General features: G+C 42.6%; 1 protein-coding gene across 5 annotated transcripts in view; it reads left to right on the top strand.

Annotated features, from left to right (window-relative positions):
• ILDR2 (immunoglobulin like domain containing receptor 2) overlaps window positions 1-24950 on the top strand; it is a 38421-nt gene extending 13471 nt beyond the window's left edge. For 2 of the 5 annotated variants that reach the window (XM_081199646.1, XM_081199644.1), the window contains 7 exons: window positions 11525-11581; window positions 13407-13553; window positions 15347-15526; window positions 17720-17833; window positions 20379-20589; window positions 21514-22254; window positions 23866-24950. In XM_081199646.1, the coding sequence (XP_081055772.1) occupies window positions 11525-11581; window positions 13407-13553; window positions 15347-15526; window positions 17720-17833; window positions 20379-20589; window positions 21514-22240 (1436 nt within the window). In that variant the 3' untranslated portion in view covers window positions 22241-22254; window positions 23866-24950. The remainder of the gene's footprint in view (window positions 1-11524; window positions 11582-13406; window positions 13554-15346; window positions 15527-17719; window positions 17834-20378; window positions 20590-21513; window positions 22255-23865) is intronic. The other 3 variants (XM_081199645.1, XM_081199647.1, XM_081199648.1) reach the window with 3 other exon arrangements.
• The last annotated feature ends 567 nt before the right edge of the window (window positions 24951-25517 follow it).

Genomic DNA, 25517 nt, shown 5'->3' with positions numbered 1-25517 from the left:
GTTAGTTGGTAGGAGGTTCCCCTCTGCTTCTGCTCTCACAATCCTAAAACCTGAGGTTGCTCAATGAAATCAGTTCGCAGAAGATGTAGTGCATGTCACACACAATGTATATAAAGTGTGGTAATGGCCTTGGGTTTAGATGGGATTACATAAATATCCATGTAGTAGGAGTGAGTAGGGCTATCAAAGGATGCTAGTCATAATGGCTAAGACTGCAGTCCCGGGGCCAAGTACAACTAAATTAAGTTCGGCTTATTTCTATGTAAACATGCATAGGATTGCGTATAATTGGAACTTCCACTTCAGAAGCAGTTTATGTTAGTTTCTGTTTCCTCACTGAGCAGCTGCTTGCAGTCACAGGACTGTTTACATTCCAGAGTCCAGATACTGTTGGATACTTACAGGAAAGGGAGACGGGATGTGACGTTACTGGTTTCTTGTTTCCTTTGTTTCTTTCATTTCTTTTGTTCAGTTGCTCTCTCCTTCTCATAGAGAGAACATGTATATTTCTTTGCTCTCTGCATAGCTTAGTAATAAAGCATGGCGAGTAGCCCATACTATCCCATACTTCCGTTGTGGACTTTGTTGTTTTAATGCTCTGCTGGGTGGGCTCAAATAAGATGGGCCATATCAGCTCGGATTACCGGAGCTGAAATTCCAATATTTTTAACACCAGTTGTTATAGGGGAGGGCAGCATCAGGGGTCTCTATGCCCTGCTTTGGGCTTCTCAGAAGCAAATGATTGGCTCCAACTTGGTCTGATCCAAGACCAGAAACATATACTACTTATATTCTTGTAAAAAGGTAAAGGTACCCCTGCCCGTACGGGCCAGTCTTGACAGACTCTAGGGTTGTGCGCTCATCTCACTCTATAGGCCGGGAGCCAGCGCTGTCCGGAGACACTTCCGGGTCACGTGGCCAGCGTGACAAGCTGCATCTGGCGAGCCAGCGCAGCACACGGAACACCGTTTACCTTCCCGCTGGTAAGCGGTCCCTATTTATCTACTTGCACCCGGGCGTGCTTTCGAACTGCTAGGTTGGCAGGCGCTAGGACCGAGCAACGGGAGCGCACCCCGCCGCGGGGATTCGAACCGCCGACCATGCGATCAGCAAGTCCTAGGCGCTGAGGTTTTACCCACAGCGCCACCCGCGTTCCCTATATATATATATTCTTGTATGTGTGCATAATACATTATAAAAATGCAATTTTTTTTGTTTTTTGTTTTTGCACACCCAGTAGTATTTTATTGCCAATGCTTAGCATTCTTCTCATCATTCAAAGGAGAAAACAAACACTTAGAAACGACCATTTGTTTGCGGTTCTGTAGCTTCTTGGGACATTTAAACCCCATCCCACTATTAATGAACTGTAGAAAAGGCTTAGATAAAATATCTTAGTTCTTGGAGAGTCAGAGTGAGAGGCTTTTGTTTTTCTGTTTGCTGATATTCAGATGGGAGGCTTATTCCCTTAGAGGGGGATGCAAAACTAGAACAGGAAAGGGATTAGGGGCTGCCTATAAATTATGCAACACCTTGGGGGCTGCCTTATCCCCTGGACTTATGTGAGAAGGGTAGCTTTTTATGCGGCAAGAGTAAAGCACTTGAAAATCATGAAATATGGGTTATTTAGGAGCAAATAGATGTTTATGGGTCATCCTACATAACTGAGATAACTTAAAACATTCCTACTTCACTAGCCTCTTGACAAATTTATTTCAAAAGTTTTATTTGCTCATTCTGTGCAATATTTCTTAAAACTGTAGAAGTAGAAAATAACTAATCATACAGACAGAGCAACATCTGAATCTTTCCGATTGAGGCAGGAAACACATATATTCTGATTTAGATATATAAAAGTGAGCATGCAGTTTCACAAGATTTTTCATAAGTGCATTTGTAGAAAACCAAGACTTTATCAAAAGGTTGCTCACTGGCATCACACTGCTTGCGTGTGGTGGTTATACTGTACGTCTTCTTGTTAATTAATCAAATATCTGACACAATTAAGTACATTTCCCTGTCACTTTCCTATCCCAGAAGTCTTGTTTTTTGTTTTATAAAGTAGATATGTTGTGACACGATGCTTTAACCCATTTTAATTGCAGAAACCTAAATTTCTGGTATCTTATTTAAATCCCTCCTGCAAAATACTGACAGTTTGGAGGTGGTCAAAATATCTCTCCCCCCCCCCCCCCCTTAGGACAAGAAGATTCCCTACCATCAGATTTCAGAAAGGATCGTTTTGTCATCACCAGCTATGAAAATACACCTTCTTACTTTATCAGTTCATGCCTCCTGTCTATGTATGTGTTGATGGGATATGCTTACAATCACATAGTTGGAAAGGACACCGAGTGTCATCTAGTCCAACCCCCTGCAATGCAGTAATTTCAACTAAATCATACATGACAGGTGGCCATCCAACCTCTGCTTAGAAACCTCCAAGGAAAGAGAGCCCACTGCCTCTCAGGGAAGCCTGCTCCACTGTTGAAGAGCTCGTACTGTCAGAAAGTTCTTCCTGATATTTATCCAGAATCTCCTTTCTTGTAACTTTGAATCCATTGGTTTGGGTCCTAGCCTCCAGAGCAGGAGAAAACAAACTTGCTCCATCTTCCATGACAACCCTATGGATATTTGACAGAATTGTTGTTTAGTCGTCTAGTCGTGTCCGACTCTTTGTGACCCCATGGACCAGAGCACGCCAGGCACTCCTGTCTTCCACTGCCTCCCGCAGTTTGGTCAAGCTTTTGCTGGTAGCTTCGAGAACACTGTCCAACAGAGAATAAAATAGCTGCAAGCAGGGTGGGTGAAAAGCCTCTGTGGAGAGGAAAGTCTGACTCCACGCGAGGTGAGGGCCCTGCTGGATGACATGCTACTTTATGTCAGTTTTAGTGATCTCTTCTGCCTCAGCAAAAATGCATTAGACAAGGTGATATGGATGCGAAAGTTAGAGGAATCCTTCAAGAGAATTTTTACTTAAAATATGATAAAGATATGATAAAAAGAACCACTGATTTTATATTGTTTTGCTGAAAAGCTGCCAATCATATATCAGCAACTACTTGTGATTAAAACAGGTGTTGGTATCTTTGATGTGTTGTGGGATGCTGTTATCCCACAACATAGTCCGCTGAAATGCTAAACTGCAGATTAGCAACTGGCACTCTCTGGAGAGTAGATGTCTTATCACATCCCCTGTCACCAAAGCAGAAGTGAAGACTTGTGTGGAGGAAGTGGTAGTTTGGGGAAGAAGGCTTCACAGCAGACACTCTTGTTGCCTGCTCCCTCAGAGTTATAGGCTATTATCTGATCCTGTGGTTGCCAAATCAATAGTGGTGGTCTGAGTATGATCAGACAGCGGAAGTAAGATTGGGTGAAGAAATTGCGTTTCAAGCAGCTGCAGTGAATAGCGTCTGAGGTCGCTTCTACACAGACTCTTTTCTGTGGAACTGCCATCCTCTACCCATGTACTTTTTATAGAGAATTCCAGATGATGTTGCTAAATAAATGCAGTCAAATATTTTCTTTGTTGTCTACCCTCCCGTATTTCTTTCAGACTTGATTTGTGGCGGTGGGCTTCTTTCCCTTTTTGCAACAACATGTAATTGCAGCACCAGCTGTTCTAGCATGAACAGGCAAAGTGCTATTGAAGCTTTTGGGGGCTCCCGTGCCTATAATTAAAAGTACCTTGTTTGCAGGTCCTGCCCATATTATTGCTTCATGTTGATCCTGACTGGGAGATTAGGGATGAATAGCAGGCGTAGCACCAACAGCCAGCCAGGTCAGACATTGGCTGAGTGCCCCAGGGGCTCAGTAGGGTCCTTCATTGGCCTAACCCAGCTGCCTGCTGCTGGGTCCTTTGGTGGCCAAAGAGCAGGTAGCAGCACTACTCTTGAATGGAAGCTGAACTTGGCTGTCCAATCTCAATAGGCCAGGGACAGTCATTGCACTCGGGGGAAGTTAAGATGGCGGGCAGCCACTGTGGATGGGAGCTGAGTTCGTCTACCATTCAAAAGTGGTGTCACCACACACTCCCTGATAAAGGAGCTGTCTAAGCAGGAAGGATGTATGCAAAGAGGGTTTCTCCTCATGGCATGGCTTCTCCCTGCCCCTTCTTTCACTTGCACTAGGGACTTCTGGCACTGCTTGTGTTGTTCACAAACATACCTACTGCCAACACCTGCCTCGCAGTTGGCCCCAAACCCCCTCCCACACAGCTTGCCACCAAAAACCCTCTCAACCCCTCACAGCTCCCTAACCCCATCCCTTTTTGCTTCTGTCGCTGTTGCCACTGTGGGGCGGGGAGGGGAATGAAGGAGAGAAAGTTGACAAGGTGGTGATGGCAGCAGGACAAAGTGGAGAGCAACTTTCTTCCCTTCATTCCTCTCCCCTCCCCACACCAGTGGTGATGGCAGCAACAACAGGAGGAATCTGGGAAGGACTTCCTGGGCCACCTGCCTGCCTGTTCCACTGGTCTGTTTGCTCACCCTGCCTCCCTGTGGTGTCTGTCTGCCCACCCTCTTCTTCCTGCCCCAGTCTGGCAGGAAGTGCATGGAAAGGCCTCCCTGGGCCACCTGTCTGCCTGCTCTCTTCTTCGTTGTTTATTTGTTCAGCAGCATGACGATGGAAAGTGCAAATGTAGTATATAGAGAAAAATGGCCTGAGGGGAAAGGGTTAGGCACTCCTTCCTCTGCTTCTTCTCCAGTCAGATACCTAATCCCTGACCCTTATTGCCTTTCAGTAGCAATAAAAAGCCATTGGGAGACTGGTCATGTGTTTCTTAGAGTTTCATTAGTTTGGCCAATTCAGAACAAAGGACTCTGGCTCTTTGGCAAGAGCATAGTGTGACACACAGCCTAAATCTCTGCTTTATATGAGGGGCTAAGGTCCCACCATCCTGCTGCAGGCTTGACTCCTGACACCTATAAACAAATCAGTAAGCAAACAGTGGGTGGTATTCATTGGGTGGTATTAAAATTAATGGACCTAACTTTGCCATGTTGATTAATTTAAGTGGACCTGCTCTGAGTAAAACTTAACAGAATAGCACACATAGTAGTAATATGAAAGGGGTAGAACAAAGTAACTCCTTATTTATTTTTTGTCATGATCTGTGAATGCCTGTTTCTGATGGAGTGGTAGTTCCTGTCTGCATCTTCAGTGTGCTGTAACTCCCCCCCTCCCCACTTTCTGCCTCAAGCCCACATGGCACTGTTAGCAGCCTTTGAGTCTCCTCTGCCCAGTCCTATTCCCCTCCTTTAATGCTATTTAGAAGTGGTGCTTGTTGTCCAAAGATTTCCCCATCATTCCTTCTCACTCGCCAGCCTCTGCCACATGCTGCTAACAAAGGATACCGGCACAATTCAAAGGCCTCCGTTACTAAGGTTTCTATGGTAACAGCCTGCTTGGCGGTCTCTGTTGCTTGTTAAAACTTTGATCTCTGCAAATAGCTGCTGCTGTTCTTCCCTTGATTGACAAAACAAGAAAGAGAGGGATGGGCAGAAAAGAAGAAGTTTATTTCTAGCAGAGGGAGGAAAGAGGAATTCATTACATGGTCACACTCTCCCAATAAATCTCTCAGTGGCTTCCTGGATGCCCCTCTGATTTACAAGAGACGCGTTTCCTCTCTACAACTTTTTTATGCTGTTATGGGATCATGTCTAAATGTCGAGGCCCAACGAGTGCTACGGTTTTGCCAAGTAGCCACACGTTGCCACCGCTAGAAGAACAATAGTTCCTTTTTCCCATTAGAGAGCTGCAGAACCAGACTGCTGTAATCCAATATGTCCAAAAACAATGTTATCATAAATTCCTATTCTGTGCTTAGCTGCACTTGCTATTTTACTGTGTTTATTTTTGCATGTTTTCACCCCCTCACAATGACCATCCATGGTGTTTTTTCAATCTTTTGTGTGTGCCTTGTCTCATAGGATGTTTCCCTTTTTCCATAACCTACTTACCTCTTGTCTCATTTATTTATTTTTCCTTTGTCAAAATTGTACAACTTCTCTTCATCCTTCCCCATATTTGAGTTTGCCCTTCTGATTTATTCTCCTGCCATTTGGATCAGTATATCTTTCCTTTGCTTTAACACTTTCCCGTATCTGCTCTTTTCTCTGCTTTGTACATGCTATGCCAAATCAGTGCCTGCTCCTTCTCTGTAGACTTTGCTGCCCACTCCTTGCAACTTGATTATGTGTCTGGCTCAAACTTCCGTTGATGGTTTAAGAGGCAGCAGGTGCATTTAGGGAAACGGCAGAGAGGCAGCTGCTGGATGTACTTATACAAAAGGTATAATCAGCAGTGCAGCGGGAATAGAGACAATGACAGTATGTCCTAGATTTTCTTTTTATTATTGAAACAAGGACAAATTTGCCATTTGGAAATAACCATCTGGGACAATCCTAATAAACTGGGCCATCTAGTCAGCCTAGCAGGAGGATAGTTGCTATGAGTTACTGACACATGAAAACAGGAGGGCTTGGAGCCTGCACAGATAAAAATATGTTTATGGGGAGGTGAAATACACTGAAATCTATGCTACTGTTGCAATTGATTTATCAAATGTCTGCAGTTCCCTTTCCAGCAAGAAATAGCAATAATAAACAGGAAGCCAAGATGGATGATCTGTTATCTGGATCGCTTAATATGCTATTTTCCCCTGCCAGCTTGTTCCTTCTCTGTACTCTCCTGCTTTTGATTTTGAACTGAGTTTGGCACCTCCACTAAGTGCCAGACTCAGATCTATGCCCAGTGTACAATTACAAGAATAGGTGAATAAATGTCCTTGCTTACCTTTGTACAGGAATGAAGATTTGCTCAGGTCACTGTTTAACCTGAGGAAGTTATCTCTTAAAGAAGATGGTCATGAGGGGAGGGTATGACTGCCTCTTTTGGAGTAAGGTACAACCACCCCAAGCTTCTTTTAATTGCACCAATGTCAGTTTCTGCTCTCACACAGTTTGGGGGCAGGGGAAGAAAAGAGAGAGACAGAGATCTTAATTACTAATTTCATCTCATTTTTTCTGGAATGCAGTGGGCAAGTAATGATGCAACGCAGGTGTCCCATGAAAAAGTGAGTGTACAAAGGATGGCAATTTCAGAGGAAAGGGTCAGAAGCAACTTTGGTGGCTAGAGCAGTGGTTGCCACTGTGGCACCTGTGGCTACACCTGCACCTGCAGAGGCCTTTTCTGGTGCCTGTAGAGTCTCCTTTGCCTGTTGAAATTAAATTGTAAAGAGACATTCTGTTGCAGCCAATAGATTAGGTTGCAGTGTGTGCTTGGTTGCAATGCGCGTGTGATACCTATGGCAGACTCCCCATTTTGCAAATGTACCCCTGGACGTACCCAAAAATGTTGGTGGCCCCTTGGCTGGAAGCCTGAATGCTCATGCTCTCATTCTGCATCACTGTGGTTGGGAAGCAAATAGCAGCTGAATGTTGGCAGTGGAATAGACTTGTGTGTTTCCTCAAGCAGATTGCTGAAACCAAAACCTTTAAGAATATTAGAGCTGCATCCTGGCAGCCCTTGTGTATTTGTTGACTGTACCCTTCAAATTTCTATCCCCCCCCCCAATATAGTCCCATAAAAATGAGCTTTTGTGTCACATCTGCCCTGCGCCTGGATTATCAAATTTCTAAATGTGCAAAATGTCTCAATTTTCTGCCTGAAAATTTCCAAGAGGTATTCAGACCTCTTCCTTCCTCACCCAGAGTGTTCTTTTGTCCTCGTTCGTTATATATTTTTGGTTCACTTGTTGCTCATCCCTGTGGGAGGAAAGTTGGCCTTCAATTAGCGAGCATTCATGACAGGCCCATGTGTTACCTCCTCCCTACCGTTGCTGTGGTTACCACTGGTATGAACAAGAGCGGCTGGGTCAGCTGTAGTGCTTTTCAGCAGCCTACTTAACAGCCGGTACTAAAAACTAGGATCAGGGGGAGGTTCTGTGAAGGGGGGTGGAATTACGCAGCATTGGGAAGAGCGGTTATCTTTGAATTAATGCAGCTTGTGTAAAAGGAGGGGGGAATCAAAATGCTGAAAGGTGGGCGATGGCACAGTTATTTAGTGCTGTTTAATTTCTGTTGGAATATTCAAGTCACCAGGTTCAGATCTAGGCATGGCCTCTGCCCCGCCTCCACCTCACCCCCGTGCTTTCAACTAGCCCCCAAGGAGAGAGCTTAGTGAATTCCTTTAGAGATTGAATTCTTCACACTAGACAGGGTGGTGGGCAGGAGGGAAGGGCGAGAAGAAATCTGTGAGACGAGAACAAAACACACACAGTCTTTGGGCGGGTGTGTGTGCTTTGTCTGAAGTGTATGCTATATTCTGGAATCTGGCTGTAAACCGTTCTGTGAGGGAGTGTGGAGGGTGCAGCATGGTCCCTGGCAATCGAGGCCGATCTGACTGTTTTGACAGGATGTGCTGGAATACAGGGGTTGGTAGGTTGGCTACCACATCTGTTTTGTTTTGGAGGCCAGATCACAGTTTGAGAGTGCTTGGGATGTTCAGTTCTCCAGATCTTTAGGCATTCACACTTGGCCTCAAGCAATTCCCTAACTAGAAAACATGACCCCACGCTCCAGGTATCTGCAGGCTTCTCCTACCTTTTAGCCTCTGATAGTTTTGGCCCACAACTATCAGCCCCAGCCAAAATGGTCAATGGTCAGGGACAATGGGGTTAGCAGTAAAAAAACCCAAACATTTGGAGGGCACCAGAAAAGACTGGTTTAGAAGTTTTCTCTCCCTACATATTTCCTTTTTGTGACTGAAAGTCATAAACATACATGCAACTGAGACCAGTGTTTAGTTCACTTGCTGTTTTAAATGTGTATGAAGGAATAGGTACAGTGTTACATTCAGGGTCAAGCTAGATGAAATGTGGGAGATTTGTGATGAGATCTCCCAATGTTTAGTTTCTCTTTAAAGGGAAGGGGAGAATTGAATCAGGACTGCCATGTTGTTTCGAAGCCTTTCGCCCATGCCATTTTCCTGATCGGTACCTTTCATATGTTTACCCACAGCAAGGAAAATAGGAACTTTGGAGGGGCACAGTTAGATCAAGAAAATGCTACACTGTGAAGGAGTAGCACCCTTTTCCAGCATAACAGTGCTCGTATCCTCACCAGGTGTCTTAAACCATGGATTTGGGACCTTGTAGGGATAGCAGTAGAAAAGAGAGCAGGATTTGGTAGGAAGAAGCACTCTGAATAGTAAGAGTTAAAGTTCCCTTCCCCGTTCCGTTGCTTCTCCAGTGCAAACTGCTTTCCCCTAGGAAAATGAGTTTCTGGCCTTTTGTTATGTGTGTAACATATAGTTCAGCCCAAAGATAGTTGCAAGAAAACTATTGGTGATAGAAACAATTATTGTTATAAGGAAATGTGAGCACATTATCTGCAGAATCAGTTTTGCATTCCACTATGGCTCCAAGAGCCACTCATGATTGATGATGTTACAGTGGTGATATAACAGCAGCTTTGATGAAATGCAACAGGTAGCAAAGCATTACTAGACTTTAGAGTGCTTTTATTGTTGCTTTGACAATAGCCTCATGGTTAGGGGACCAGAAACATATACTGTAGTCTTAATAAGTATAGCCCTCTTTTTTATTCAATGGGGAAAACTAGAAGTAGGAAAGAATTGAATTCCAGTTGGTGATCTTAGTCTAAATTTTGCTTAATGCAGAACTGGCAGACTGATGTGGAGACAAGTTTGTATCTAGAATCCTGTAGCCAGTGGCCTCTAACTTCCTGAAGATAAAATATTGCCCTTTCTCATGAATGGATTCTAAATAAATACAGTAAAGCAAAATGGACTGATCTTATGGTCCATGCAGTTTATTTGGACAGTCACGTGGGATTAAGTCCCATTGAATCCAATAGCACTGCTAAATGAAGATGCATTAGGATTGCAGTATAAGTCTACTAAGAGCAAGTTGCAACATAACACTGTATTCAAGATGACTCTCCTTTTCTTGCCATTTCATGGTGCGCTTGTGGAGCTTCTGACTGCCAAGAGACTTAATTCATACACATTTGTATCTGAACATTCTACTGTAGGTCATCCACAGTAATTTTGTGGATTATTTTGACACTGGGGTGGCTCCTTGTGGTGATTAACTTTTTGACCAATTAAGAAACCTGCAGGTCTCAGGATGATATCTAATCATGCTAATGAGCTGGCTCTTGAATTGGATATGAAAATGTTCGATTGCATCCATTTAATCAAGAGCTGTAACAAAATATAGATGCATAAATGTAGAAGGTGAAAATGTTAAACTCTGTACAGGTTACTACTTACCATGCTGATAAAATTACATTTTCCTTGAAATTGGGCCAATGTTTTGTATAGCTGGGGTATTCACAAGAGCCAGGATTGATGGTGGAAATCATTCAGCTCTTTGCATTTTCCATTTTAACTGAGATCTTATCAGTGCTTTAACTGCAACAAAAAATCCAGATTACAATGCTAATTTTAGGAATATCAGTTTTCTTTAAGAGACCTTATCCCCACCTCCCTGCATCTCTGGGTTTTTACCAGACATCTCTAAAAGTACCAGAGGCAGTCAAGGTTGGGATGACCCAACTTGCTACTAACACAATTGTGGAGTACGCAGACAGTACTGTTTTACAATGTCAAGCCTTTCCTTTCTGTAAAGCTGAACCAGGTTGTTTCCATGTCAACTGGAAGCAATCTATGCAGGCTCAATGCAGAATTTATGACTGCTACCTATAATAAAGTCTCAAAAGGAATAGGCCATATATACTGAAAGTCTAGGCCAAAATGATTTTTTTTGTCTTGTTTCATTAAGAAACATATGTATGCATGAAGCTAAATAATGTAATATGTATAGTTACTATTTCTCCTGTGAAGCAGTGCTTCCTGCAGCTATTTCCTATATCTACCCTTTACCTATTTTAAATCAGTATCAGTTTAAAGATGTGGAGAACGGGAACTGCATCCATTCCTGTACAGTTCGCTGAGAAATAAGAAAGGGGAGAAAGCACACATGAATCATACTAGCTCCTCATTTTTCTAATCTTAAATTCAGTTCTCCACATTTACATATCACATTTCTTTTTTAAAAAAGAAAGTCCTCATGAAAATTCATCAGCATTTTAGCGTGAATTTCTCTTAATAATATTTTTGTACATAATCTCACTTAATAAACCCTTTTTGGTAGTACTTTTTTTTGGTAGTAAATTTTGTATGTTATTTTCACTATTATATGCATTTTTATGCACACTTTACTCCAGCAGGTACTTTTTTTTTTTAACACGTTACTTGGCTGGCAAAGTCCATTGCAAAATTTGGAATAATGCGAATTTTGCAGGATGGCTGTGGGTTTGTTCTTGTACTGTTTTGGAAAGTGTGAATTCACTTCTAAATGTGAAACTGAATCAAATGTCTCCCCCATCCCTAGCATAGAGACCTCATCATAACATAAGAGCAGGCTTCATGCTGAGGCAAGGGAGTGATTTTCCTGTACTAACCTCTCTCCTTCTTTCCCCTCCTCTGTCTTTTCTAGGCAGGACAGGGCTGCTTGCTGATCTATTGCCCAGTTTTGCTGTGGAGATTATGCCAGGTACTCCGTCATCTAACACATTATCCATTCTTCTTCTACTTTATCTTCCCATTCAACCACAGCATCTTGTGCATTCATCTGCTTGTGCATGTGCCCTTGATTCCCCGTCTTTTCCATAACTGCTTGCAACTAGCAATTGGGGAGAACAACCGGGGCTTTAGCAAGTGACACGGAGCACGCAAAGACAGCAGTGACTTTGTTGTTAGTCATGGGACCATTCACTTGGGTCACTTCCATACTAACCTGTCCATCAAGCATTCATTCAGATTTGTTTTCACAAAGTTTGCAGGGAGATTCTATGATGCCTGCTGTTTATTGAGTATTCTTTCTGATTTGTTTGTGGGGAGGTTGTATGATGTTGCATCAATAATAATAATAATAATAATAATAATAATAATAATAATTTATTTATATCCCCCCCCCCATCTGGCTGGGTTTCCGCAGCCACTCTGGGCAGCTTTCAACAGAATATTAAAATACAATAGTCTATTAAACATTAAAAGCTTCCCTAAACAGGGCTGCCTTCAGATGTCTTCTAAAAGTCTGGTAGTTGTTTTCCTCTTTGACATCTGGTGGGAGGGTGTTCCACAGTGCAGGTGCCACTACTGAGAAGGCCCTCTGTCTGGTTCCCTGTAACCTCATTTCTCGCAATGAGGGAACCGCCAGAAGGCCCTCGATGCTGGACCTCAGTGTCTGGGTAGAACGATGGGGATGGAGATGTTCCTTCAGGTATACTGGACCGAGGCCGTTTAGGGCTTTAAAGGTCAGCACCAACACTTTGAATTGTGCTCGGAAACATACTGGGAGCAGTGTAGGTCTCTACACCACAGGTGTTATGTGGTCTCGGCGGCCGTTCCCAGTCACCAGTCTAGCTGCCGCATTCTGGATTAGCTGCTATGTTGCATTCTACCTGCAAATTAGTGACAGTTGAGAAGCAGCTTTGGTAAGTAATTAAGTTTTTTGTTCAGTAGCGTCCCACAGCTAAAGCTACCCAGACATACATGGATAGGCGGTTTGGTAGTATTTGAGGGTTGATATTTTAAAAACCCGACAGGCAAGATAGATTTAGGGTATTATTCAATCTACTGCTGTGATGGATACTCCAGTGTTGTTTATATGAAGCTGTTGTGTGTATCCCTATGTTGGTGTAGCTGGAGACTGCTACTACTGAGAAAATCCTAACTTGCACATACAACTGAACACAATACAACTGTACAGCGCTATATGGAGGAGCTGCTATTTTCTTAAAATCACCGCCATTTACCACTTAGTAGATTGCTGTCTGTGCCTACCCATTGCTTTTTGGCTTTTGCTATGAGAGATGGGCAAAAGCACTTTTCTTTTCTTGGGGCAGTACAATCTTTGGATAATTATAGCTTTATTTGGGTCTCCAGGTAAACATTAGGTATAATGGAAGCAATCTATAGATCATAGCATAGGTGCTGACTCCTAGGGGCTGAGGCAGTTTTTTATGAAGGGGCTGGGCCCCCGCCCCATTCTGCACTTTTGGTGATGTTTTTGTGACGTTTTTGGGTCATTTCCAGGTTCTGTATGATGCGTGTGTGCGTTGTTGCGTACTTATTGAACGTGCATAAATAGGGGGTTGCCTGTATGGAGTGAAAAATATTGAAGGTGGCCTTTCCTTCTAAGCATTAATAGATGTTTTCATTTATCAAATTCAATTGATTTACATGTCCTTTAGTATTCCCCAAAGACACTCATTGCGAGGTTTTTGTAAACACACACACACAGTGGATTAATCTAAATAGTTTTAACTGGCTAACGGTCCTAACATTTTGACACATTTGCATCTCTTCCTTTCTAGAGTGGGTGTTTGTGGGCTTGGTGATCCTGGGGGTCTTCCTCTTCTTCCTCCTGGTTGGGATCTGCTGGTGCCAGTGCTGTCCTCACAGCTGCTGTTGCTACGTCCGCTGCCCCTGCTGCCCAGATACCTGCTGCTGTCCACGGGCACGTGAGTGACTTGTTCACAATGTGGACCAAATTGTGAAGCACTTTTTCATGTAGATACACCATCTTCCTTGCCGTATTCATTGCTAAAATGATATTTCTCCTCCTGTGCTTCTCACAGAACTGAAGAATCCAGCTGTCAGCCCTAAAGTATTGTTGCTCATTAAAATCAGGCTGACGAATTGCCTTGGGAATTGAGAAGCCAAACGTGTATTGGTTGACCTTTCACAGAGCAGAGTTTCATATGGATGTCAATCATCCATGGGGTGACTGCAAAATAGATTGGCTCTAATCCAGCTGTAGCTATGTTCAGCTTGTGGGCTCTGGGTGGAGTTGAGCAGCTAGTTCTTATAAGGCTTTAAAACACCCTTTGAACAGCCCCTTGGAAAGAGGATTATCAGTATTCCTTCCTGCTAGCCTTTTGAAAAATCCATGAAGGCCCATCTATTTGTTCAGGCTTTAGGTGGTTTGGATGAGAGGAGTATGTATCTGTATAGGGTTGGGCTCTATAGTAGAGCATCTGCTTTGCATGCAAAATGTCCCAGGTTCAAACTCTGGCACGCCCAGGTAGGACTGGGAAAGAATCCTTTCTTAAATCCTATAGAGCTGCTGTCAGTTAGTGTAGACAATACTGAACTAGATGGACCAATGGTCCGACTCAGTATAAGGCAGCTTCCTTGGGTCTATTGCATCCAATGGTGGCTTTCCATCAGTAGTAAGCAAATACACTTGTGCAAACTGGGGCACTCAATTTTGGTCTTATCTTCTACTGCAGCTGCCTTTTCCTTCTGGGAAACACCTCATGAGGGCTGGTGAACCCTCTGAACAGAAGGAAAATAATGTGGAGAGATAGAGTAGATAGGGGGATTTTCAAATGCCAGCAATGGAATCAACTCATTGTTTTTACTGTTAACTTTGAAAAGGTGGGTTGTTGTTTTTTTAAACGTGACTGCATAATTACTGATGAATTTTGATGTCTCCTTGATGTTTGTAAGTGACTTCAGTCAACAGCAGAAGCCAAATGAACATATGTTAAATAAATCTAGAGATGGACCAGTCAGCTGAATGGTGACTGGGTGTCCATAGCAATGCAGATGTAAATGAGCAGCCAGGTGTGCATCTTAAATCCATCTGGTTGCATGCACAGAAGCTTTCTTCCACACACAGATCTTGCTGGATCAGGGTGACTGTGTGGAAAGAAATATCAGTCACATGAATGCTCAGTGCACATCTGTGTCTGCTGTGAGAAGCCAAATCCCATTCTGATATAAGTTGGAATCTTTGGCCAACTAGTTGCAGGCTTTTAGTACATGCTTGAGGCTTCCAGTAGTATTAAAGGTGAACTGCTATGACTCTATAAGATAAATTAAACAGAATCTATTTACATGATGACTCCTCTTTGCTAATTAGGCTTCTGGGTAATTTCCCTCAAATTTCATTTAGGTTCCGCATTTGTTTACTCGGTGGTTTAATTATTTTTAATTAATCCCCTTTTTAAATAAACAAATCCTCTGATTATTTTGCAGAAATATACCTGATATAAAGTCTTGTTATGACCTGATTTTGCTGCTGAAGATATATAGACCATAGTATCTCTGAAACATGAAACATTTCTGATGACACTTGCTGAGCTTGTTTGTTTAAAATGGGTTCAGTATCATCTCATTTAAAAGACCTTGGAAGAATCAATGGGCTGCTGCAATTTCTGTTGCTAAAATCAAGAGCAGTTACAAACTGTTAAATGGGAAGCACTACAGGGTGAATGCTTCGTTTTTAATTATTACCTTTTTCCCCCAGTGTATGAAGCAGGAAAGGCTGCGAAGGCTGGATACCCTTCAACCGTTACATCAATCCCTGGGCCTTATTATATTCCCTCTGTCCACTCTGCGGCTGGAGTCCCATCTCATGCTGTCCTGATGGAGAAGTCACACCTTCCTCCCTTGGCAGCAAGTGAATCCAGCGCAGGAGGACAAAGTGGTAATCTGGATGCTTTCTGGGTCTTTGTCAGAATATATCAGCAGGGCCCTCAAATGAAGCAGAATAGGAGGAAAATGTATACAAGTGTATTCACATGGAATTAAATTAACAAAACCAAGGGATATCCTCATTCTAACTGGAAAAGTTTCGAGATTAGGAAAGGGTGACTTTTCCTGAAAAATAAGGTACAAACCTCTTTGTATGTTTTTTGATGGACAGTTGTATATCAAAATTAAGAAATGTGCGAGTTTGCATAATCATTCAAAGTAAAAACACAAATCCTTTTTGCACCTCTGTTTCATCTCTACCACTCATGAGCAAAAATTCATGGTATTTTTTATTTTCCCCACCACATATTTTGCCTGGAACTTTTTAGAAGAAAGCCATGCCCCATTTCAAGTGTTCAGTGTGGTGGCAGCATGCCCAGTGCATCTTTCCATGTGCTTTTGGTTATGTCACACGTGCCTTGAATCAGTACTGATCTGTGATTAAGAGACAGAGAAAAACTTTGTGCAATCCTATAGATATTAGTCAGGAGCAAGTTCTATTGAACGTAGTGGGATATGCTTAGGCTAGCGCTACATGCCTTTTTTGCTTATCAGTGATAGGCAGCCAAAGAAAATGGCAGGTGTTCTTTATCAACAGTCCTGTGCAATACTTTAGGATCAAATGCTTGTACTACTAGCTCTTGAAATGGCATGTGGCATTTCGGAAGGAAGAATCTAATTGGTAATAGCAGCACTGCACTGAGATGACATTCCTGAAAAAGCAATTGATGATCAAATTCTGACAATAAAGCTCCTGTGCCCTTGTACTAGTGTACTGACCTTTTGAGGGATCATTGGAAAAGTCATTGGAAAAAAAGGGTTTAAATAATCTGTGTATTTCTGCTCTCCTCCACTCAAAATAAGAATGGATGAGTTAAGGGGAACTGTTAAAACATTTTTTCATTATTAAGAAAAAGATCTGGAGCAGATTCAGGAGTGATAAATCAGTATTTGACCAAAAGCAGAATTATATTGAACTGAAAAGTATCATAAACAACCCAACATGTTAGACCACAGTTGTGTGCGCACTTTAAATGTCACTGCACAGAAATGGCTGTACTGAACTAGGATGCTCAATCGACACATACTTTGAAAAACAAACAAACAACCCACTGCATTTTTCATTTCATTGTTACTGGACATGGTGTTGGGTCTGCTTCTCTGAAACTACTTTAAATTGGTTGCATACATTATAAAGCACGGCTAAATCCTTCCCACCCTCTCACTTCTCAGGTACCAGGCATGGGCAATTGTTATAAATACTGTTGCATGGGTTACTATAATCATCTCTGATTTATATGGAATAGCTAATGGAATCAAATCCTGACTGAATGACTCACAAGAACTTTACTGACCACACTAGACATTTCTTTAAGGCTGAAAATATGTTGCACTTACTTGGGAGTAAGTCCCATTAAGCTCATTTTTTATTTTAGGGGTGTCTTCCGCAATTGTTTGGGATCAGTCAACAGATCTAAACTCACTCTGATATTAATATCTACATTCCACAAAATAGGGTATAAATTTTTCCTACTACACAGCTGCAATTGGGGGGGGGGGAAGGATGACTAATTTCCCTGTCAATTACAGAAATTATGCAAGCTACCCAAATAGATATCCAGAGGCCAAAATAACCTCTGGGACTACAAGAGATGATGACTGTATAATGCCACTCTAATTTCCAACAAGGTCACTAGCAGTTAAAAAGTCACTTTCATAAACGGATAAGATGAATAAAGTTTTATCGTAATAATAAAGAGACATTCATATTGGAAGAAGCACCACGTCATAGACAGTCTTGTTGGGAAGAGGCAATAAACACAATGTTTGAGGAACTGGCATTCACTGCTATTATTCAAATTAGGCATGATCCCACACTTTATAGTTCCATATTTTAAAGGTCCACTTATTTCAGTGCCAGAGAAGAATGCGTTGACTTTTCCACTGAAACCTTTAGGGTTTGGAAGTGTGTAATTGTTTGTGAATTTCTCTGTGGCTTTTGAGTTAACGAACACATAAGATTCTGTTCTCCCCTGCAATCCAGAACTCGTTAGGCATCCTGATTTGATTCTTAGTTTAGGTGGACTTGAAAATTATTTTTTGGAAAGAATACATACTGACCAGTTATTTACTACTTCTCCAACAGTGCGGAAAGGCTACCGAATCCAGGCTGACAAAGAGAGAGATTCTATGAAGGTGCTGTACTATGTCGAGAAAGAATTGGCTCAGTTTGACCCATCGAGGAGGATGCGAGAGAGATGTAAGAGATGGAACTTGTTCAGCTATTTCTAGTAAAACCCAACATTGTTGCATTCAAAAGAGAATGGAATGTTAATAACTCCCCTGTCCCCTTAACCTGTAATGGTGATCGCACTGATATAAACTATTTGGTGATGACTGGGCTACTAACAGGATGCAAAGTAACATGTTTCTTCAACAAGGCATCCACCTTTCTTAATTGCACCACATCCACATTCATCTCCCTCCCTGCCATTTTTTAAAAAATTGGAAACAGTTTTTAAAATATTGAAAAAAGTTCTTCAGGAAAGGGGTGGAATGTGAGTTAGTAATGCCATCAGTTTCCACCAACCAGCACTGTGAACAATTGCCTTCTGCTGTAAAGACACAGAAATGGTTTCTTCTGAGTTCAGTCCAGGAGAGAAAAACACAGTGAGTGCATTTCCACATAGGGCTCACCCCCACATTATGTATGTCTGTACACATCCATCATTTCTAGCAAAAGACGGCAGGAAATAAATTGCTACACACTGTGGTGGTCCAAGTCACTGACTCATCAAGTCCATTCAGATACGTCTAATACAGATTTTTTTTTTTAAAAAAAAATACAGATAAAAATGCTGCCCTCTATTTTTAGCATACACATTCAATAGATTCAGCCCATTAGTGCCACTTGGTCCTGGCTGTCAGAGATACACAAGCTGCCTCAATCACTTGACAGACTCAAGGAATGACTTTAATCACAGCTTTGAGGGGGAAAAACGAAAAAATTACATGGTGTACTCAAGCAGTCATCACTGAACATGCTGCCATTTCCACCCACAAGAAATACTATAAAAAGGTTTCCTCCAGATTGGGATGCCTAGAATCCAGATGTCACTATGTGCAGTGGGTTAGGCAATGGGGGTGATGGGAGGGAAAGAGCACGTCATTTTAAAAAGCTAAGTTTGGTTAATCACACAGAGCTGGTCTATCTCCCACTCCAGAAAGAGTGAGACAGAATGCATATAATTCTGACACACAGTAGGGTGCTTCTCCTATGTTTTATTGCTATGGAGGAGTACCTGTGAAAAAATGCATATGGAAATCTTTATGAGCAATACAGAGTTTACATTGGTTTTGCATTCAGAATCCAAAAAAATCTACTTGGGTGGACTGTTGATTCCCTGTACCCTTTTCCTTTTGAGCAGCATATCCTCACGCCAAGTTAGAAATGCTTTTCCAAGACCTTCTTACTTTCTTACATGAAAGACTGTTGATGGTGAGAGACAGTACTACATCTCTCACTGACAAATAGAGCTAGCCATGTGGTTCTTTGGATCTGTAAGGGAGCAGGTGGCGCTGTGGTCTAAGCCACTGAGCCTCTTGGGCTTGCTGATCGGAAGGTCGGCGGTTCGAATCCGTGTGACGGGGTGAGCTCCCATTGCTCTATACCAGCTTCTGCCAATCTAGCAGTTTGAAAGCACATCAGTGCGAGTAGATAAATAGGTACTGCGGCGGCGGGAAGGTAAACGGCGTTGCTCCCGTCACGGTCCTCCATGTGCCAGTTGCAGTTTAGTCATGCTGGCCACATGACCCAGAAAGCTGTCTGTGGACAAACACTGGTTCCTTTGTCCTGAAAAGCAAGATGGGCTCCACAACCCCATAGTTGCCTTTGACTGGACTTAACCATCCAGGGGTCCTTTCCCTTTCCCTTCTTTGAATCCACTTTTTTCTCATGTTTTCCTGAATTGGTGCTTTTACAAGTGCCATTTAATGTTTGTTCTGTAGTCTGTCTTGTTCTGTGGCAGCACTTATGCTTTGGAACTGCCCGCCTATTAGGCAGATGCCCTCACTATACTGTTTAAATGCTTTTTAGTGCCTTTATTTCAGCAAACCTACCCAGAAATGAAATATAATTTAGTCATGTATCCTCATTTTTTAAAATTGCAGATTTTATCTATGTAGCATTGATAATTATTTTATGTGCACTGCTTTGGTGTTTTTTTGATTGGTTTATATTTTTTAATTAAAAAAGGGTAAAGGAAAAAGAGTATTAGCATTGCTTTCGATAACTAAATCCACATTTCTGATAAGGTTGATTTAAAAAGGACAAGTCTTACTCCACCACCACCATTATTATTATTATTATTATTATTATTATTATTATTATTATTATTATTATTATATTTATTGAATTTATATACAGGCCTATACCTGGGGGTCTCAGGGCAGTTCACAGAATAAAATCAAAATATAAAACCACACAAATACATAATAAAAATAAAACCAACAACCCAATAGCCCCCTCACCATTTTTATGGTTCTCTCTCTCACATACACACAATGTTTATTTTCATAAAAGAAAAAATTCTACAGGTAATCATCCATCCAGAAAGGATGGATCTGTTATACAATATTTAGATATTCTATACAACATCTAGTGTTTCTTGAGGAATTAATTCTGTTCCGGTATGTGAAGGCTCTCCAAATCCATGAGTGTTAGATTGCTATTTTTCCCAATGTCTTCTGAGTTATTTTTATCATCTCCATGGTTTCCAGCATTTCTGTGCCTTCTTTCATCCCAGACAATAACACCATCTCAGAGCTCAGCTCCTTGCATGAGGAAGATGCCAACTTCCGCCAATCTTACCGCCAGGTGCGCAGGAAGCCGCTTCCCCCTTCAGGAGACATGGATGGTGATGCAGAATACTGGGCAGGAGTCATCAGTGGAGGTGGCACATCTAGGCCACAGACATGCTCTGATTACAGGGCAGAGAGGGGCAGCCTGAGGCTCAGGTGAGTGCAGCTCCTGGGAGAAGGGGGGAAAAGGGAGGGAGGGAGAATGCCTTTTGCTCTCCTGATTCCCCTCCTTTTTCTTTCTAATTATTGCGGTCCAAATTTTTTAGGAGGGGGCAGGGGGCGGTGCTTGAATGACAATGAAGAGAGTAAGAGTCCAAAGTGACAAAGATGGTGAAGGGCTTTGAGAAAAATTCCAGTGAATAAAGGCTGAAGGACCCGGGTGTGTTTACGTCCAGAGAAGAGATTAATATAAAAGGTGATTGAAAATGTCCTTCAATCAGCGCGGAGCCCTGGTTGATGCTGTCGCCGCTGGATGTTGCCTCCTTGGTGCTGACCCACAGCAGGGCCTTCTTAGTAGTGGTTTCCCATTTGTGGAATTTCCTTTATTTATTTTCTTTCTATCCCAACTTTCTCCCAGCATGAATTAAAACAAACCAGGGAAGGCCCTCCCTGGGGAGGTTTTTCTCTCTTTCCCCACTCCCTCATTATAAACATTGAAGAGGAATTTTTGAAAATGCCTGTTCACCCAAACACCTGACGGGTGAAAGATCCTATTCGCAACAACCTTGGAATTATTAGTTGTTGTGAGGTGATATGACTGTTTTTACATGCTTTAAAATATTCTTAATTGTTCTTAAATGTTTTAAATATGTTTTACTTAATTTTAATTGTATTCTTTTTACTACTCCATTGTTCGTTCCCCTAAGCTCCTTTGGGAGAAAGGGTGGGATAGCAATTCTACACAGAATTGTGTGTGTATCCTTTGCTAAGCAGAAGGATATTAGGCTGTTGGCATATGTCATTCAGGTGCTTCGCTTGGGGTTTATTGCTTGCTCACCCTAGACGAGCAGGCAAGTCCAGTTACAAGACTGGCTTACTGATTTGAAACAAAAAACACGAACCATTTCCCGTCTCTTTCAGCCAGCAGAGATGCAAGTCAGAAATGCTCTCAAGGAAGAGTTTCTCCATGGGAGTGCCGGCTGTCTCCATGGATGAACTTGCAGCCTTCGCCGAGTCCTACAGTCAGCACGTCTGTCGGACAGAAGGCCCTCAGGAGCCCCGGCGCTTTGAGAGGACAGGATCCAGAGGAGCACGTGGGGGTGCAGTTCAACACCCAGAAAACTCATCCGATGAGTATTATGGCAAGCACAGGGCAGGAAACCGTGAGCCGTTGACAGATTCGGATCGGGGCTGGACGTATAGCCCACCCAGGAGACGTGCCCACGAAGAGAAACACTTGCCTAGGCTAGTGTGTCGGACACCGGGAGGGAGTCAGAAGTATGACCACTCCTACCTTACCAGTGCCCTTGAGAGGAAATCGCGAAGCTATGATGAAGGTGGTGATCATGGCGGGACACCTTCAAAGTTTAGCTCGCAATCCAGCCAGAGAGGAGGGACATACTATGCTTGGTCGCCACCATCCACTTACAAACCAGGGCAGCAGCAGCAGCAGCAGCAACAACAACAACCTCCACAGCAAGAGGAAGGGGAAGACACTCTGCCGCCATACAGTGAACGGGAGTTGAGCCGAGGCCCTTCATACAGAAGCAGAGAACAACCAAGCCTGAATAACTCAGATAAGAAAAGGAAGAAAGAACCCAAGAAAACAGTGAGGCCATGTCTGACACTCCTGATCCAAATGGGCTGAGCAAGAATCACCAGGCAGGGTGGCTAGGTTCTGGGCTGATGGGGCAACAACTTAGGGCTGCTTCATAGTCAGTGTTTTTGTACTCTGGTTCTGTTACTCAAGTTGCAACTGGGGAAAGATCTCAGCCCTGCTTGCACAGCTGTTGCAGGGGGAGCCTGAAAATCGTGGCCGCTTACGTGTTTCAGTCTTAGGCCTTAGAATCTGAGTACAAAATGCATTATAAAAAAATCTGCCTTGATTCAGAGAACTGAGGAGTACAAAGAGGAATATCTTGAGCAGAAGGGGTCAGGCTAGGGGTTGATAAGAAAGGAAGCAAAATAATCTAATTTCAGTAAATCGTAAATGAATTCTGGGTCACTGATGATGGGTGAAAGCAATAGTTGCCTGATTTGATCCTAGTGACCTGAGTAGAAAGACAATTCTTTTAAAAGTTTCCAAAGTTCAGAGTCTAGACAACATTTGGAAGTGGCATCTGTTCACCTTATTTTTTGAGCAGTTGGAACAGTTGTTAATTATCTGTCTACTGGTGGTGTTGGATGGGAAAATTGAAAACCTATATATTTCCTTCTTAATAACTTGTTGCTTGTTGAGTAGTTAAAAGTACTTGCACTAGCTGATAATCCACTGATGTGCCAAATTAATTTAGAAGGCTGCCTGGTGCAGTTTTTGGCTGATCGGTCAGAAAATTGCCCACTGATCACTCAGTTAAAGGAAGCGCATTCATGGCAGCTCTGGCCATAAAGAAGTACTGAGCGCACACATGTATAACTAGAGAATTATTGATCTGAGGAAGATCAGTTAGTGCAATTATGTTGGCTTGGGTGATGGAGAAAGGAAGGTCCACGTGCCATCTGGCAGCTTGCAAGGAGCTGCTGTGACCCTTGTACTTGTGGTGAGATTTCTGGTTTTTATCTAGATTCATCCAGACTTCCTTTTGTGCCACGTTTCTGGGTACAGGGGCTGGCTTTCCAGGTCCAGGCCTGAGTGGTTTTTCTTTTGACCCAGTGCTTTCCCCAGAACAACTCGAGATTTACAACTGAATTGAAGCAAATGGCAATCAGGTTTTTCGCAGATTGCCGTTTGTGTCAATTCAGTGGTAAATGTGGATTTTCCCAGGGAAAGCACTGGGACCCACCCCCCCCAAAAAACCCCACAGAGCTTTAAAGTGTGGACCTGCACATGGAAAGTACAGCACAAAAGGAAATCTGGATGAGCAGTTAATTTTGAATATAGACAATGCCACAAAAAGGTTGTGTGGAGCCTTGAGAAACTGCACTCTGAGCTCATGATGAAGCACTTAAATGAACAATTACCCTGGTCATGGTTTGAACCAGGAATGAAAACAAGGGGTCTTCCAGCAGGCTTCCAGAAGGTACAAATTGGCCCCTTCATATTGAGGTTGTGATATTGGTGGGCAGGTGGTTAAAGATAGAAAGATTTGATAAATGCCACCATGAAGCTAGTTAGCATGTAGGGAAGCCACACTGTAAGAGGCTACTTAAAGTTTCTGAAAGCAGAAGCCAAGCACCCAGTTTTTGTTCCCTGCTGAGGATACATTTTTCTCTTCATGTTATGAGAGATGTGATTTAGTGTTTCACAGTGTTTGCCTCTCTTTTCCCCCTCAGAATGAGTTCCCAACAAGGATGTCCCTCGTGGTGTGATGCTGTTGTAGAAGAGTTGTGTTAATGGACTTGGAAAACAGAAACAGTGATATTGCTGAGTCACACAGGCTTCCAAGATGTGTGTTCTTACCTGATAATATTCAGACTCTTGTCTGTTTCATCATGTGAATAGAGATCTTGTGCAGAAGCTAGTTCCAACCAGTTGCTCTCATCCAGTCAACCCCTCGGAAAGGGGAAGCTCCGTTGACAAGGAAATGAAACATGGAGAAGATTTCTTTTGCCAAGCTCATCTTCTGATCTCCCAGCAAAGATGGTGTCTCCATATTTTTATCCTCAGTCATCTCTGAACCCACAGTATTATGGGAGCTGCTTTCTTGTATGATATATATTCCCTCCACGATATGACTGACTTCTCACTTGTACTGCTCTGCATCCTAGATTTGACAGGGAAAGTTGCCACAGGTTCAAGGGGCTCTCACCATTTGCTCTTTCTTCCCATGCTGAGACTTCTTGAAATGGCATTTTCAAGAAATACTGCAAAATCAATTCTACATCTATCTGGAAATGATCCAAAACTCAGACCTGGGGCACTGCACTAAGGAGGACAGGGTAATATTGAGGAACATATTGGAGTTCCTGTATTTTTTTTTTTTAATGTCCTTCTCATTCAGGAATGGGAGCCACCAGTGAGATTAATGTTTTGTTTTGAAAGTGAAACTTAGTAGATTTTGCTGTGATGAGAATGTGCCATGTTATTTCACTGTTGTCTGATATGATGTATCAGCATTGCCTTACAGTTGAACTATAGCCATAAAGGCTTCAGCTAGTTCTGCTGATTGGTCCTTTCGTAAGCAGAGCTCAAGCCTGGGTTCTGCTGACAATGATTTTTTTTTTCTTAATAAAGCCAACTAGTAGACAACAACAGACCTAGAATGAGAAAATCAGGGTGCAAAAGAGGGGAAAATAGCCATTGCTTTTATACTTCTACAAGGACCAATATCGCTCCTTTTCTGGTAATTGGCTGCGGCCATTCAATAAGGCAACAGAAAATTTGAACAATAAATAGGTTGGGTGAAACACCAGCTTTGTTCACATTTTGTTCTTCTAAAGCATCAATAGCCCAAGAATCTGCCACAATGCTGGGAAGGCAGATCTAGTTCAGAAGTGGCACATGATCCTCAAGAATTTGTTTTGTGCTTGGGCTAAGTAGACAAAATTGAGCGTGATGTCTGACTGCTGTAACCACTGCCTGGGCTCTAGCACTTCTGAGGAAGCAGTGAAGCCAAAACTGAACTGGGTATTTCATACTGCCTCGAAGCTGGCCAGTCCCAAGTGGCATTGCTCAGGCCAGCAGCAGCATGAAAAGGAATACTTAAAAATTAGGAACTGTTGGCAGGCTGCCACTGTCTGAGAACACTTGGTCTGCTTCCTGCAAACAAATATTCCCACCTGCGACCCCTTTTTAGTGGACTACAACCTTAGTTTAAGCGACTACAATAAGAGGCAGGAAAGGCAGGTTAGTCAACAGTTTAGTCTGGGAGTATTTGGGAGGTTCCTTTGGTTGCATTTTATGTTTCTGGTGCTATCATTCTAGCCTCAGGGCATAGGCTGAAAGCACATAATACAGGAACCTTGCTGAAGCTAAATAGGTCTGG

This window comes from Podarcis bocagei (genome assembly GCF_964188305.1).
Source record: "Podarcis bocagei genome assembly, chromosome: 6".
Classification (NCBI taxonomy): domain Eukaryota; kingdom Metazoa; phylum Chordata; class Lepidosauria; order Squamata; family Lacertidae; genus Podarcis; species Podarcis bocagei.
This window is presented reverse-complemented; position numbering and strand designations above follow the sequence as displayed.